The 17075-nt window shown below is 43.9% G+C and overlaps 1 protein-coding gene across 2 annotated transcripts in view; it reads left to right on the forward strand.

Moving 5' to 3' along the window:
* Positions 1-17075, forward strand: part of ADAMTSL3 (ADAMTS like 3) — a 2432792-nt gene that overhangs the window by 2225868 nt on the left and 189849 nt on the right. For both annotated transcript variants that reach the window (XM_085644288.1, XM_085644289.1), the window contains exons 24-26: positions 2432-2614; positions 9394-9510; positions 10899-11111. In XM_085644288.1, coding sequence (XP_085500414.1) covers positions 2432-2614; positions 9394-9510; positions 10899-11111 — 513 coding nt within the window. The remainder of the gene's footprint in view (positions 1-2431; positions 2615-9393; positions 9511-10898; positions 11112-17075) is intronic.

Consider the following 17075-nt stretch of genomic DNA (forward strand, 5'->3'; position numbering starts at 1 on the left):
TTGGGCAACGTATGCACCATGCCCAAGTAGGGAGCCTTCCTTCTAGTCAGGATAAGGGAGTTACACACCTAGATACCCCTTTCTCACCCCATTGGTAGCTTTACATAAGCATACTGGCTTATCTCAGAGGCAATGTGTAAAGCATTTGTAGATAATCACACAGTAACACAGTGAAAACACTACAAATGGACACCACACCAGTTTAGAAAAATAAAGTATCTTTATCTAAACCAAACAAGACAAAAATGACAAAAATCCAACATACATATATCAAGGTATCACTTATAATACAAGTATTGCATAAATAAAGCCTGTAGCAAGATATTGCTGCAACTGATGCTATTACAACATCATGACAGGCACAGATTCAAAGTACGGTGCCGACCACGAGGTGCGCGGGCCAGCCACGGAGTCACACAGACCCCCAAGTAACAGTACCTTGGAAAATAAAGTCAACCAACGTTGCAGGTCAACACAGAGGTAAGGCGTCGATGGGCCAAGGCAAGGCTTGTTCTTTACTGCCACAGGGAAGGCCAAGCATCAAGAAGGTGAGGCTTCGAGTCCAGGCTGGCAGGGGAGGTGAGGCGGCATCGGCAGTGAGGCTTAGTTTCTGTTCAGCAGTGCAGGGTCAAGTGCAGGGTCAATGAGTTTGGGAAGTCACCATGTCAGTGCTCAGCTCCACGATGATGAGATGCAGGTACTGGCAGCGACAGGCATCGGTGCGAGTTCTGGCATTGGGGAGGCCAATCAGTTGCAGGCATTGGCGAGCATCAGTGGGCGTTGGAGTTGCGGTGTAGGCAGGGCGGTGCATCGTGCACGTCACAAGTGGTGCCCATGGCCTCTGTCTAGTTCGAGGTAGGCAGGGACTAAGTTATCCTACCATGTGAGTACCCATGAGCCCAGGGACCCACTAGCTATAGTGTCTCACTTACCCTCCTACTAACTCACAGAGGAACAAGTGATTAGACACCCCAGAACACAACACTCCCGACCCTCTCAGAAATTGTGGTTGTAGGACACACCCTTTCGCTCTCACTCTCGTACCAGTCCACAATAAGATCTGACAGAGACACGAGAAAAGTTTAAATGTTTATTTTAACTCTCTTGCTCTAGTATGCAGTTTATGTGCTACAACAAGTAGAAAAATGCCTAACACAAATATGGTTAGCATAGCAACTAGTCCGATAATCATAAAAGGAGCTGTCATTATATACGACAGTGCAGCCTAACCTCCCTCCATGTCTACAGAAGCAAAATGATTATATATCAGAAGATCTCTGGGTGTTAGCAGCAGACCCTGTAGCTCAGTCTATAGATGGAAGATCTACATCACCGTGCTGTCAATCCCCCTTCTCTGGAAAGAACCCTCTCCAAGTGTCCGTGACCCACCGTGTATACCTCTATGACCAAAGTACATGTTCCCAAACAACAGCTGCATCTGTATGTTTTGTCTAGGTGCTAGGGCCCGACCAGAACAGAATAACAAGGAGCATGGTTGTTTGACCTTGTCTGCAGTGTTCAGTCTAAATCCCAGGAAAGAACAGAACGCAAAAACAACAGCATGTTCTGTGTGAAAGCCGCAGTGTGTCACAAAGCAAAACACGTTCGTGTAGTAACGTGCGCAAAGCAGACAGTCTGCCACGGGATCATGCTAACATAGGGAAAACGACAATGGCCACATGGACCACATGACATTTGTAGATCGGCGAGTTGAGCACTTGCCACATGGGTGATGCTGTGATCCGAGTGTGAAACTTGCAGTCCCAGATTATAATTTCAATAAAATCTCTGTGGTGGATTAAGCATGTGCTTTACAAATAAGTGTGAGAGAGATATGATGCGTCATATATTACAGAATCATGTGCACTGAGTCATTTGAAATTAGTTTACAAAAAATAAAATGGGTGAGGGGCGTATAGCAACGTGTTATTGGAACATTACAGAGCCATCAGGTCTAAATGAATATCAGGTATTAATGACTTATTTGGTTGCACATTGGAGGTTGGGAGGGTAAATGGGGTTGCTGTAATCAAGAAACTCAAATGGCATGTCCCTTTGCCGCCTGGGATGCTGATCCCACGTGATACCTAAGCAGATATAATCACACCTGCCTCGGAGTCCCCGGACCCCCAGCCCGAGAATGCACTTATTATGTGAGATCTCACACCCCACACACCATCTTCGCCTGCCTCTCATCTGGTGTGACCTGCAGGTTAAGAGCCTCCACGAATGTATCTCAGCCTTTCAATCTGGCAACGCATGTAAATAATTTAAACTGTGTAGCTGTAACACTTGTTTTTTCTGTCGCATAGAAATGGGAAAATTGCGGATTTATGTGGTATACAAAATAGATTTTTTTATATTTTAGTTGAGAGTAATTTAATATATTTGGCAACAGCAAAATACATGTTGTGAATTCATCTATTTCTAGGACTCCCTCTACCTAAAGTAACTTGGTCCAGAAATAATGGAACTCTGGGAAACCAGTCTTTTGTGCTGGCCAATGGGACCCTTCTTCTTAAGAATATGTCATCTGAAAGGGAAGGAATTTACACCTGCAGAGCAGCCAATGCTCTTGGAAATGCAGTAGCGGTCTCCCACCTCCGCATATCTGGTAAGCACCTACGCCTTTGGAAGTGGCATATCACTTGTGTGCAGTTTTGCAATCCGTTTGGCTTTTATACCACTCTTCAGTAAAAAACAAAGATGGAAAGGTCAAGATGGCGCTTTGACAGTATAGTACAAGACTCCACAATGTAAAATCAGTGGCAATCTCTGTTGAGTAAATGAACAATAAATTAGCTGCTCTGTTTAATGACCACTGAGGCTTTCCCCGGATGGAGCAGCTCCCACTCCTTCATTCCTCCACTACATCTGTGATCAAGCCGCGTCCTTGCAGGTAAGAGCGGTGGGGCAGGGTTGGGGGAGATTGACAGACGATGACAAGGGAAAATTAAATAAATAAATAATTTTCCCTCGTCATCGTCTGTCAAAATTCCCCCTCCCCACCCCTCATCGGGCCCCACCGCTCTTACCTGCATGGGCTGCGACTGCTGCGATCCTGATCCAACCAGATTGCTTTGCCAAGTGTTTGTTTGAATGGCCCCTCTTTATCATTGATAGTCTGTCCTGTTTGACACATTTTCACTGTTAATTCCATTGCTCTCAGGTAATACAGGCATAATATGTGAAATTACATCCCAATGGCCCTTTCATTTCTTTTAACCATTCATCGTTGTCTCCTTTATGTTGTGTGCATACCTGGCATCGAGGTACTGGGCAGGATTGCTCTCTCAAAGATTATAGTTTTGCCTCACTTTCAGTAGTTCTTTGCAAACATGCCCACAGTAATCCCTGAAAGATCGTTCAGAGCACTTAACTTGCCAATGGTAGGCTTAATTTGGAGTGGTGGCATATGCAGAGTGACATTAAGGAAGATGCAAGTGCCATTGGGGAAGGGCTTTTGGGGGCTCGTAATTGTGAATCTTATTATCTGGCCACACAACTTCAGTGGATGGCCAATTGTTCATTAAAGTGAGATCAAATGTGATAACGCCGGATTTTTATCTTATCTTTTCTTACCATTTCTTACCACTCTTAAGAATCCTCGGCCGACTGGACCTTTCTATCTGCTGTGAAGTGTAAAGGGGAGAAACCAATCCATCCAACCAAGATCAGTAACCAAACAACTCCAACTCTAAAGAATAACTAACTCCGAGTTAAGTTTAGGGGATTTATTACAAAGCCAAAAATAACTGAACATACAAGCACCTCATGACGAGGTTAATAACGTACATGGGCACTAATACAAAATTTAAGCTATGCAACAACCTACTTCGATGAAGCATAAAAAGTATAATGAACTCTAAAAATATCAAACAAAAGATAACTGCTCCAATATCTAAATCAGTCTTCATGGATACCTACAAAGAAATTGATTAGTCTGTCCCTACTCTACCCCTAAAGTGACATCCCTATTTAGCATTTCCCAAGGCAAGATCAGAAAAAGGTGTCAGCTCGTGAAGACTTCCTAAGAAGTACACTCACGTTGAAAGGGTCAGTAGCCAAAGCTAGCAAACCTGTTCTAAATCTCCTTCCTCAATATCGATCTCTTCCTTCTACCCTCATCTGCTCCTTCTCTTCTGCTCATCCCTCGGGGCACTGTCCCTAATACAAAATGCACAACATGGAGGACAAGCCTCCGTTACACCTCTTCTGGCTGGACACCTCCTGGAGGTAATTTTCCATTGAAACCTGTACTTCGTCCAATAACGGTTGAAACGTCCTTGAGTCCCAGGCTCCCTCAGTGCAGAAAGTTGCATCTTCCAATTATCAGCATTCCTGGAGACTCTTGTAGGAGATGCTCCTCCATACCTAACTCCCCATACAAAAGGTTAGTCTTTGCTAACAAGGACGATGGCCTTGCACCTGCAACAGAAGCCTGAGAACAGAAAATCCTCCCCTGTACATGAAATTCGGCCTACACAATTCAGCTAGCATAAGAAATACGAATAGGCCTCTCATAGTAAAACATATACATTCTATTAGGCCTCTATACATCAAGAACTACACACATTAATGAACGTTGCATCTGCAAGCACTATATTTCATTACATTCAATATATAAGTAATCAGTCCTACACGTGCAGACTTTAACATGGTGCACGTTTAAATCTAGTGCATGACATTGCTCATGAATTAATTTGTTAGGCACTTTGCAATAGGCAGTTACATTTAAAAGTCATTTTACTCCTTTGACTAACATGAATTACATTTCTAACGTTACATTCACATTATTTATTACATTTACTTTTCTAATGATCATCTGTTAATACAACATAAAATATATATATGGGGAGAGGAGTTGGCCTAACGGTTAGGGCGCTCGACCTCGTACCTGGGGGAACTGGGTTCGAGTCTCGGTAACGACGCTAAAACATCCTGTGATTTTGGGCAAATCAATTAATCTCCCCATGCCTAACAAAAGAAAAATGAATGTGTGTCCTCATGTAACGGAACTGGTGCTAGGTAAAGCGCTCTGATACCTGATTGGATTCAGGTCAAGTTCGCACTATATAAAACTCTGCAAAAAAAAAAGTATACATATATATGGATGCGGACTATACATGATTATGATGCACCCCTACAATTTTCAAGACCTCATGGCGCTCTATTAGTTCCCCCCTTTGATTACCCGGGTCATCACCAATATCACAACTCCCCGGAGAAAGAACCGACCTAAACAGAGCTCGTAGCCATTCTTCCCTGTCGGAACTTCTCTAGATTTTTGATATTCTGGTAGTGACTGTCCTGCAGTCTAGCCATTCTTATCTCTTTTTCCCTAAGGGACCTTTCAACTTGGTTCGCCTTGGACCACTGATAAGCTCTGGCAAATCCCCACAAGCAAACCACACAAACCACTATGATAATGATAGGCTTCAGAATGTAACCAAGGATGCCCTTTCCCAAGTTTGCAAACCAATTCCCCACACTGCCAAATTGTTTTCCAACTTTTTTCCAAACACCCTCTTCAGTCAGATCCTGGATCTCATGATGGATCACAGTGATGTTCTTATATACTTCTTCAGATCTTTGCTGTTATCTGGTATATAAGTACAGCACTTTTGAACCTCCAACATTTTACAGACTCCGCCCTCTTTTTCCAGTAAGACATCTAAAGCAAGACGGTTCTGCATCAGCATTGTTCTTATCGACAACAAGTCTCCATCTACAAGTATCAACGACTTAGCTGTATTCATTGACAACCCGTCAACAACATTCGCCAATCTCCTAATCGTCACATCATTCAGAATCACTCCCAGACTTGGTATCACTGCTCCAAAGATATTTCCAATTACTGCTCCTGCACTCGCACCTCTTCTCACTCTAGAGTGCTTTCCATCTTCCAAAAGCTCTAATTTCTCTGCATGGTAAATTTTAGGAAAAATTATTCCTAAGTAACAAGTTCAATACCAATTCGCAGGCAATTCTCGGAGGTTGCGGGACTTGGACCTGCGGGACCATCGTCCCCCCTTGCATAGATCTCGGTCTTGTTACTGTATTGACAGCTTTAGGTACCTGCACTATCTCTGTCTCTTGTTGCACCTGATTCGCTGGGTTTAAGCTACACTCGCGCTTCCACTGCCCAATCTTGTGACAAAGATGACATGCCGTGGTCTTCTTCAGTGTTGCTACATCCATGCCTGTCTTGGGGTCTTTAGGTTTCCCTTTCCCCTGACCCTGCACATCCTGATTCCCTCCTTGATTGTTTCCCTGTCTTCTTCCTAACGTCCCTCCATTCGACTGCGTCTGAAGCTCTCTATCAGCGGTCTGCATTTGAACTAACATCAACTTATCCTTAAGTTTCTTGTGTTTCAAATCCACTTCATCACTGCAATACCTGGCATACCGCAGTATTTTGTCCACTGACTTGTTCTGCCAGCAGATCAGATGTTGCTGAATCATGAAGCTAACCTCTGGTCTGAGACCCAACACGAACTTGGAAACAAACTGTCCCATACATTTTGGGTCTAATGTGTCTAGCCCACTATTCTGTCTTTTGTAGTATTCGTGGACGGATTCTTTCGGTTCCTGAACGGTTCGATCTATCTTAACCCAATAAATATTTTGGGGAGAGATTTTGGATTTCAGCCATGTAATTACCTGCTCAAACTTTTTCATGACAATTAGAGAAGGACCATTGGTAACAAAATCCCTGTCTGGTTCAGAAGTCGGCCAATCAACTGCAACTTTGCAAGTTGCCCACAGATCACTTGGTACAACGATATCAAACAATGTATTCAGATTGATCCACAACACCTTCGAGATTTTGACAAACCAATCGACCTGCTTATACCATTTGACTGGCTTTACCCTCAGCCGGGGGAATTAATTTGTGAATGCTGCTAAATCACCCCTACTCCAAGGCACATGCACATACCCTCCATTATGTACCTCTAGTAAAGGGTAATTCTCCACTCCTATCATTCCTCCTCAAGGAGGCGGCGTCTCTCCTCTGCTTCTCTTAGTACTTTTCTTTTTGGACCATCTTTCCTCCCACTTATCAAGCATGCTCCATGCGCGTATCCCTATAATCAATTCTCGAATATGAGCCTTCAACCTTATGACTGTCTTCTCTTCCAATTCCAGATCACTGTACTGCAACCTGTGACTTCCCTGTAACATCTTCGTTTTGGACAGATCCACCTCTTACCTCTTTGCCAGTTCAGTCAATTTCTCGTGTTCTAACCTCGCCTTGCGAGTCACCTCCTTTGCTACAAACAGCAGCTTTTATGGCTCATAAAGTTCTATTCTTTCCAAAGGCAAGTTCCAACTAACTATCTCATCTACTTCGGCTTTCAATCTCACCACATCCAACATCTTTGCTCTTATAGCAACCTTCAGGGTCCCTCGACTAGATGCGCTACTCGACCATTCATTCTCACTGCTTTGATCTCCGGATCGGTTGTTTTCTACTACACCCCTAAGGAATGGTCGACCTCTTGAGTCCTCCCGATCCCAATCTCCTGGCATTCTGTCACACTGATTTCTTATTGGTGGCTCCCACATTCTTAGATCGGATCTCGACTCGGGCAGGGACTTTGGTCTTTCTGGTCTCACATCCACCTGTCCTCTAGAGGAGTCTGTAGTGGCTGGCAATGGCGTATTCAATTCTATGGGTCTCGGAAGGTGAGCTACTCCGCTCACCGTGCCATTTCCTCCGGAGCTAATCCCCTCTCCTGCTACTGACTGCACCAAATTCCCATTCCTCGCCTGATCCGGATCATAAACTGATACTCTGGGGCCAATGGTAACCGGCACTATAAGAGCATCCGGTAACCGTGCAGTTCCGTTAGGCTCAGCACCTGCTGGAGCCTTTGCCCTCATCCCTTCTGTTTCCTGCTGAGATTTTCCCAATTACTCTCACATTGGGTTGAGTCTGCGAGTCCACAATCCCCTCTGTCGGTACTGACTTTCCCTCTTCTGAGTCTGGGTTATATGGAGGTGGTCTTTCTGCCAGTAGCCTTTCTAGTAAGCCATCATCTGTGTCGCTATTGTCTTCTTAGGTACTCTTCTTCTGTGTGTCACCCACCTTCACCATTAACGGGAATAGCCTATCCCCCTCGATAGTCTCCACCCTCCATCTTTTCTCCAATGCATCCCATCACGCATCTTGAAATGCTCTGATCAACTTTTTCACTCTTTCCTGACTTTGATCTCGTTTCCTGCCATGAGCTGCTCTAATCCATGAATGTAGCGCTTCGAACTGTGTTGGTCTGGGCAGAGGTCGCAATGAAGACATCACCGATTTCAACTGATACAACAACGCTTCCAATTTGAAAGTACGATATCTCAGAAAAGTCGATTCTCCCTCTTTTTCAGTCATTTTATGCCAATTCTCAAGCCAAATTATAGTATGCAATCCCACATTCATTGCCATGTAATGAGCCGGGGTATCTTCGGGCGGAGCCTCTTCTCCTCCCCAAGTAACCACCGGTCTATCTCCTCTACACATGTCTTGTAAAACTTTAGAACATTTCATGGTGAAATCAACTTAAATCAACTTCTTTTACACATGGTGTTTCGTTCTGCTTCCTGATGTCCATCCACCAATACCAGCGCGGCTCCACACCAACCGACCAATCGCAGCATGGCACCCTCTGACATCACTCTTCCTCCGCTTGCAGCAGTTCCCCTCCTTTACAATTCGTCTCTCACGCATCTCTTTCATACAATGAAATAACTGTTTGTCCACCAAACAACCGAACAGTCACTTCTCTGACTGCCTGTCCACCAATGACCGGACAGTCTCGCACAATTGTCGACCTGTTTTCCCTGACTCTCAAACTCTCTCAAAATGACTGTACGAGTTGTCGACAGATTGCACATTTACAAAAGCATCAACACATGTAGTCCCTGACAATAAACAAAATGTTCAAGTACCGCTTTAAAATTAATATATTCATTTCATATTTACTTAATAAATGTGTTTTGGAAGTTTACAATCTGTAATGGAACCGAGGTCGGTGTTCACTGTGAAGATGCTGGCGCTGTGCTTTGCTGCTCACGTAGAAAAGTGTAAACATTCTCATTGTTGCAAGAGATCATGAATTCTGTTATCCCGCTTTACATACCTTTTCTTGGGGCCGATGAGCTTCCGAATATTGCTTCCGATCATGCCCATAAAGACAGTGATGTCCTTCCACAGGGCAGACAGACTGTAGTTGTGGTATCACTCTTACATCCTTACAGTATAGAAACCTTCATCAAGTGCATCTGACTACTGTCTGTTTTGGAAACATCTTCACAAAGGTCTGCTAGACCAGGGTAAGGTAATTATGAATACATCCGACTTTTAATTTTATTTTTTTATACATTTTTTTAATCCAACAGAAGTACATTCCGAATCAAATCCAGTATTTTTAAAAGTGAATGAAAAGAAGCGAATTCTGATGGCCTCCGGTGCTGGCACCAACAGCACAGCTAAATCTGGAGTCGTCTTGCGTATCGGTAAGTTCCTTTACTTGCAACTTCACTTTTTTAAAACGTAACGTGCTTGGACTCGTAGAAAGCTGGAAAAGTGTTTTGTTTTAGTTTGGGAAAACCTTGCCCCACGTGCCAGGCTAATCTTTGTCTGATCACCCAGCACTTTTGATTTTTAGCCTAAGATCACCTGGACACAAATGTATGAGACGATATGAATGGTATAGGGTTCTGCACTGTTTGGAAGCTGCACCATTAGTCATTGCTTTTCATTGGAAGAATAAGGAGATACCTCCAGTTGCACAAGGGTACCAGAGGCTGTAGTCATTGAAGGTCCTGGGACATTTGACTCACAAGCTGAAAGTCTCAGAAGCTGAGCAAATGGAGACCATTATCAGATGTGCTGAGCAATGGCATATCACGCATTAGGTATCCACCACGGTGGAGAGCGATGGGATTGCTTAGCCTGATGCATGAACAATGCATTTTGAAGGGAGAGATGAGAAGGTTGCTTACTTCTGAGACTGGTACTTGATTGAAACCTACTCAGGTATAAAGGGAGGAGGATAATGTGTTAAAAGTTAATATCTGTTGACTGTTAAGTGATGATATTGAAAATTCTATGAAAGGAATGTCGACAAAAAAAGCATACGAAGAAACACAACCCTGTTTGATAGTGGAGACACATTACCACTGCCACTTGGAGCTGCTACTCACCCACTTTAGCCCTGCCACTTCTGACTGACCTTTGTTTTTGCCACGTCCCACAGCATTCCCCATGCAGTGAAAGTCCCACTGTTCAGGGTGTGACTTCAATCATGTTGGAATGGATGGTGCTGCAGCATTTGTCCTCTGCCACTAAAGGCCAATGGCATTGCTGAGTTGTAGTGGGGCACCCCATAGATAATGCCCTTCACTCGGACCATCAGCCCTGCTTATCCTGTACATCCAGATGCAGGAAAAAAAAGTTTAACTTTGCCACATCGTAGTTTAGTACATTATGAGACTTTGCCCTCCTTCACAAAAGATGAAGTTAAAACTGCAATGAGCTATAGTCACCACTAGGATCAATGTCAAAACAATATTTTGTTTCCATACTGATTTCCCAAATGCAGATAACATTGGAACTAAACTCTCGGTTGGAATGTGGGCTAATGCTCGCTACGTTAGAGCTACAACTAATAACTTTCAGTAGGAATAACAGGCAGTGTAGACCAATTATCACCCTTATCGAATTGTTTCCTGTAAAAGTCGTTAATTCTAGATCTTTAACATCTCGTTCAAATGCACATTTCCATTTGTTGTTCTTGTGTACATATTTTGATGCTTGTTTTGCATCAAAGAGATGTTCATTTTTTAATATTATAATTGAAATGATTTACCAAAGACCAATATCAGATTGTGTTAACTTGTAGGTTGTCCGCTGCAGACCAGTCATAGAAACAGAATACACTGGCTTCTACAGAATGAGCCTATTCAGGAGGTGAAAGACCTGGAACATAGAATCCTGGTTTGGGGTCGAGTCTTAGAAGTGGGCCCCCTTTCCGGACACCACACCGGCCAGTATAAGTGTTGGACACTGCATAATACAAAGACTCTCTCTGCTTGGGTAAATGTCATTGTAGAAGGTATGTTGGATTTTTTGACAAATCTGCTGTTGGTTCCCATGTGTTTCTGATATGTGTTTCTGATGTGTATTCTATGACATTTTAAGTTTTATTTGTGGGACAAGCATGTAACGGTCAAAATTCTAAGACATGGCATGTCATCACATTTGCACTTGGAACAAGCTTCGGTAAAGTCAGTAGGTCTCGCCTATGCAAGAGCCATTGGCTTTGCCAATATGTTTTAGCAATGTTGTGCACCAGAATGGCTGCTGTTCAGCATAGCTAAAACTTGGTTGGGTAAAGGACACCAAATATAAACTAGGTACCTGTTCCCATTTGGAAATTACACATATAAAATGTAATAAGGTAACTCCAATGTTATCCTATTGGACTGGTATGCCTTGCAGTAGGGAAAAACTAATTTAAGAGTTTCTCACTACCAGGACATGTGTAACTTAAAAGTGCATGTCCTACTTTTTAAATACATTGCACCCTGGCCTCTGATAGTCCAGGGCCTACCCTAAGGTGACTTATATCACTTACATATGAAAGTCTGGGCCTAGCAAAATGTTTATTTTGCTAGGTCGAAATGGCAGTTTAAACTGGACACACACAGGCATGACTGAGTTATGTTTAAAGTGCTTTACTATGTGCAGGGAGAAAGCTTTACCACCAAGCTGAGGTATCCAGAGTTTGGTAATGTCAATTAGGAGTGCTATTTTAGATATGAGGTTCCTCATTGCATGGCAGGTTTGTAGCTTGTCTTTTGTGCACAGTCGAATTACAAAAGTCATAAAAGGGATGGGTGCACCAACATTTTAGTGGACGGCAAAATCAGTGCTGCAGGCCCACCTGTAGCATTAACTTTACAGGCCCTGGGCACAATCAATGCCATTTTACTAGGGGCTTGGAAGTAAATTAAATATGGCAATTGGTTATAAGCCAATTTAATGTGCTTTATGGGGAGAGCACAAGCACGTTATCACAGGTTATCAGTAGTAAAGTGTGCAGAGTCCTAAGGCCAGCAAAAATGAAGTCAGCAGCGCAGGAGGTCTGAAGGCCATAGGTTAAGGGGAAACCACTCCAAGGATACCAGGTCTAACACCTACCCATATGTAAATCAGTCTTGGCCCTACTCTAATCAGAACAGTCCAGCCTAAACTGCTAAACCAGGTCTTCTCTGTACTGAAACACAAGCAACCAAAGACCAGTTTTGGCATAGTTAGGCCTCTTCAGTCCGGTGCAGCTTGGTTCCAGTGGCACAGTGAGCACAGGACTCACGTCTGGGCATACCCTTGGCCACTTAGGGAGGTACATAAAACACACAAAAGTGATGAAAGAATTGCATGCAAATGGTTGACCCAGAGACGGACAGACATCTTTTGCAGCTCCAAGTGTCTGCAGTTCCAGCTCTGCAGCCTGCAGGCCCTAGCACTGTTACAGCCTAGGCTCCTGTGGGTGTGACAGCAAGGACAGGAAGTGAAGGAAGGGGAGATGGGTATTATATTGATAATAGTGATTGCAGTTAAATGGGAGGTTTCCATAAAGCGGCAATTTGGTTTCTGGCATGAAAATGTTGCTGTAAACACAGTATAGTGTGAATTCTGCCATGACAGTGGTACAGCACATTCTTGTGTGGATTGAGCACCAATACTGGTTCTTTATACACAGTGGCAGAGAAGTTTCTGAAATGGATGTGGCGTTTTACTAACTTAGGTCCTGCTGTTTCTTCTGGAGTCCAAGTTCCGAGCTGTACAGAATTTTTCACAGGTCTAACCTGCCGAAATTAATCAGAGCAAAAAACCTGGCAAACATCTCATGATGATGAGTATCAAAAGGAGAGTGAGGAGCAGATTAGTTCACTTCCCCGAAGGATTATGGTGATAATCAAAAAGAGCTAGCTGTACTAGTAAAGCTCATGTAGTGTGTGTCAGAAAAATATATTAGTTTTTATGAAGGCCCTCACCCACCTAGTTGGTGGAATGCTTCATCATCGGGCCCCACCCAAGGCACTAAGTGTGCCTCGGGTGTGCTGCGACGTCTGTTTACAGCAGAGCGGATAGTGTTATATGAGTGTGCAGTGATGGTGTTAAGGGAGTAAGTTAAAAAACTGTCCTAAGGGGTCCCAAGATCCACAGGATAATTTATTCGTGGGCCCTTGGCAGTGTTTAAAAGCACGGCTAGAGGATGTGGTTGGAGAGACTTATGGGCTCCCACATCCGGTGTGGTCAACTAGTTTCAGCCAGGTCTTGTGTTAATTCTGGCTTTCATCAGGACCTATGTGTAAAAGTGAGTTAAAAGCGGGGTTTACAGAGTATGTATATGCTCCTAAGTGTCGCACTCGCTAACATGCGGTAATTGTAAGAGGATGTTTTCCTCTAAGTTTGTACTCTCATGTTCAAGGGGACAAACTCCATGAGTCCCTGGAGGGGGTGCGGCTTACGAGTAGCACTTTGGTTACTGCTCAGGACCCACGTCTCAACCTAATGCGGCCAAACAGGAACTCCATCGGTGTCTTATGATCTCCCCAACACAGGATAGTTGCTCGCATCAGGATCACCAAGACTGGTGCTTGAAGGGAAGCAATGATGTTTCCAGTCCTGGGAGGACCTAGCCTGGCAGTTCGGGCTGGACTGTTCCCATTGGGAGCAGGGTCAAGACTGATTTGCATATGGCTGGGTTTAAACTGGAATAGCATGGGGAGCAAAAAAACGATGGATGGAGGCCCAGATCTCTGTTCTGGGGTTAATGTTTGACATTGTTCAACATTCTGTCCATCAATTGTTCTTCTTGCGAATGGAAGTAATGATGAAGCATGCCATCTAATGGTGGGAGATAAAGGATGTTCATCCTGAAAGCAACCATCCTGATGAACATACCCTGTGGCCAACATATTGTCTTTATTTGAGCAAGGAGTATTATTTGTGGTTATGCGTACGGAATCTAATCATGGAGGGAACAGTCAGGTTTTTACTTCTTTCCCAGATGTGTAGTGATCTGTCACTTTCATCTAAAGGAATGGGAGGCTGTTTCAGTGCTTGACTATGTGAAGGGAGAAAGATTTACCACCCACCTGAGGTATCCAGAGTTTGGCAATGTCAATTAGGAGTGCTATTTTAGATATGAGGTTCCTCGTTGGATGGCAGGTTTGTAGCTTGTCTTTTGTGCACAATCGAATTACAAAAGTCATGCAAGGAATGGGTGCGCCAACATTTTGGCTCAGAGTGGTACACAAAATCTGATGCCAGCCCTAGTCCTCTGATGTTTGCTTACAAAATCAAGATTCAGTATCTTACCATTGGTACATAAGGGTTTGATACACTAAAATGTTCTATGTAATCCAGTCCTCTGGCATTCCGGTCTAAATCAAACAGGTTTTGTGCACAATATATCCCTCTGAAACGTTTAAAAGAGAAATAATGAAATGTGTCAACTTAATGTGGTTTACATATTGATTCACAGGATGTGTAGAGTCATGTGGTTATTGAGGGAAAACTAAAGAAACAGTACCTATACATGTGATTATACATCATGCTTCATAGAAAATAAAAAATGTATGTGCAAAATAATATTTGAATAAATGTTAGACCCATGCGCAGTCTAGTCAATGGACACTTGGCTTTTGCTGCTGAAGCATGGCGCCCGCATCGGCATCCAGCGGCCAGCCGGAGCAGATGAAAGATTTCCCCAAGCCTCGAGTGATGAAGCCGGGGGAGGGATTGGAGGCATAATTCATGTCTCTCAGTGTTAATGAGCACATTTCCAAAGGATTGCAAAGTGGCTCTGATGCTTTTTAGTTAAAGGCCTTGGCTTGGGGTGGATGCTACCAAAGCCTTCATGAGAGAGCTGAGCTCATTTGATATGCCAAAGCCAAATCGGCAGCTGCCATGGGAGGACCTGCACTGTTGAACTATTGCCTGGCCTGCCCGTGGGAAACAGCATCTGCCCTCTGGAGTGCTGGGAAATGCAGTTGGAGTAACTTAGGTAAGACAGATGATAAGACTATTTATTTTGCATACCTCTAAGGCTAATTTCATGCATCTGTACCCTGGCCTCCGAGCTTTTTGAATATGCTGAGACTTAAAACTGGATTTAATTCAGGTGCATTGCACGGAAAAGCCTGGACACTCGGATTAAGGAAAAGCCCCACCCCTTTTCAGCAAAGACAGGCACTCTCTCATCATTATCTGCAGAAACTCTACATCTATCTAAAAAAGGTGAGAGCAGGTCAGAAATGGAAGTGGCTACAATATTGGATACTCCTCCACCTTTAGACCCTGAGATTCCAGTGATTCCTTGATTAATTACACTCCACTGTTTTCATCTATAAAGAGTATGGGCAGCAGTCGGGAGGGGGGCCCTTTGAGGAATAAAACGATTTCCCTACTGCCAGCCCATCAAAATCAGCTAGGAGATGACTCCTCAAGAGAACCACTCTTGGGATATATTGAAGGTGGGAATTTGGAGACAACCCAAGAAAGAGACTGTAGTGTAGGGTCTGGAGACACACTTGAGGAGCCCAGTTTACTCAGTGGTACAGATGTTAGCCTCTGACCTTCCTCCACTAAAGCAAATTTCGGCTGGTGCTGAAAAGGTTTTCCCAGTCGTCAGCAAAGTAGGCAAGGCATCCGCAACCCCTGTCCCCACCTGCCACATTAGGGTGACTACAGTGGCTAAAGAGGGCAACAGCTCAGTAATTGGGGATCAACAGACTAATCAGCTAAGTCAGTCTGACAGAAAGTAAGCCCCCCTCCCTAAAGTTGAAGAACATAGCAATCAGCTTAAATGTGGAAGTGGCGGGGGTGGCCAACCCTTCCCTAAAAATATTTCTCCCCTGACACAGCTGGTGACTGAGAGAGGTGAGCATCACCCCGCTGATACTGAGATTGAATCTTTATTGCTGTAGATCTTGGCAGAGGTACACGAGGGTAAAGCCTCTCAGGACTCTCTGGCAGGCACTTTGAGTGCACGCTCGGATGGCAGAAATGAAAGAAATATTCTTGAGTGTTTGGGGGCACTAGTGGAAGGAATGATTGTTAAAATCTCATATCTTGAAGATACCCAAAATGTGCTTGCTAAAGCAAATTCCACTGTACAAAACGAACTTGCCTCTGTGACACAACAGCTCGAGGATTAAGAAAAATGCTCATAGAAAGTTTAAGCTTAGATTTGTTGGAATACCAGAAAGGGAGGAGGTGAAAGCTGCAATTGATTATGTGGATGATCTGATTCACACCCATCTCCTAACGGGAAGTACGGAGGAATTGACGATAACACACGCTCATTGCGTCCCGTTTCAGGAATATCCAGACATTTCTCATCGTCATACTACACTTTTGGGGACTGTATGATTTGAAAAAAGGTGTGGAATAGTGCTATCAAAAATAAAGGCCTCCAAATCAGGGCGGTCAAGTTATTCAGTTTTTCCACCATATGTCATTCGAGACTTCAAAGCGACAGAAGGAGTTCCGCTAATGTTATCTTTATTTCAAGCCGTAGGTGGTCAAGACAAGATTCTACAACCGCCTAGACTAGGTCTCTGGTTAAAGGAGAATGTAAGGTGTTAAATGATGTCCAGCCGTCTCAGAATTACTTATGTGAGATACATTTCAAAGAAAAATGACGATCTATTGATGGATTGTTTCTTTCATCTGGCTTATTCTAAGGTTCAAGAGGGCTCAAAGGGGGCGGCAGCCATTAGGACCCAGAGTAAGTTGCAAGCAGCGCACCAGTTGTCAGGAGGGAGGGAGTTTGGGACAGGGTGACAAGATCACAACGAGGTGTTTGGAGCCACGTGGGTGTGAGGGGTGTTTGGATTGAGGATGCATGCAGTCATTTTTTATTTCCACAGGTGTGCGAGTGTGGGCCATTAGTGTGGCCTGATAACCCTGAAAGGGGATTGAGCCAAGTGTGTTTTTCAGGTGGAAAAGGTTTCTTGTAGGGAAGTGTTACTTCAAGTGGGGAGTGTGGATTGGCAAAATGGCA

Source organism: Triturus cristatus, chromosome 3_1, assembly GCF_964204655.1.
Source record: "Triturus cristatus chromosome 3_1, aTriCri1.1, whole genome shotgun sequence".
Classification (NCBI taxonomy): Eukaryota; Metazoa; Chordata; class Amphibia; order Caudata; family Salamandridae; genus Triturus; species Triturus cristatus.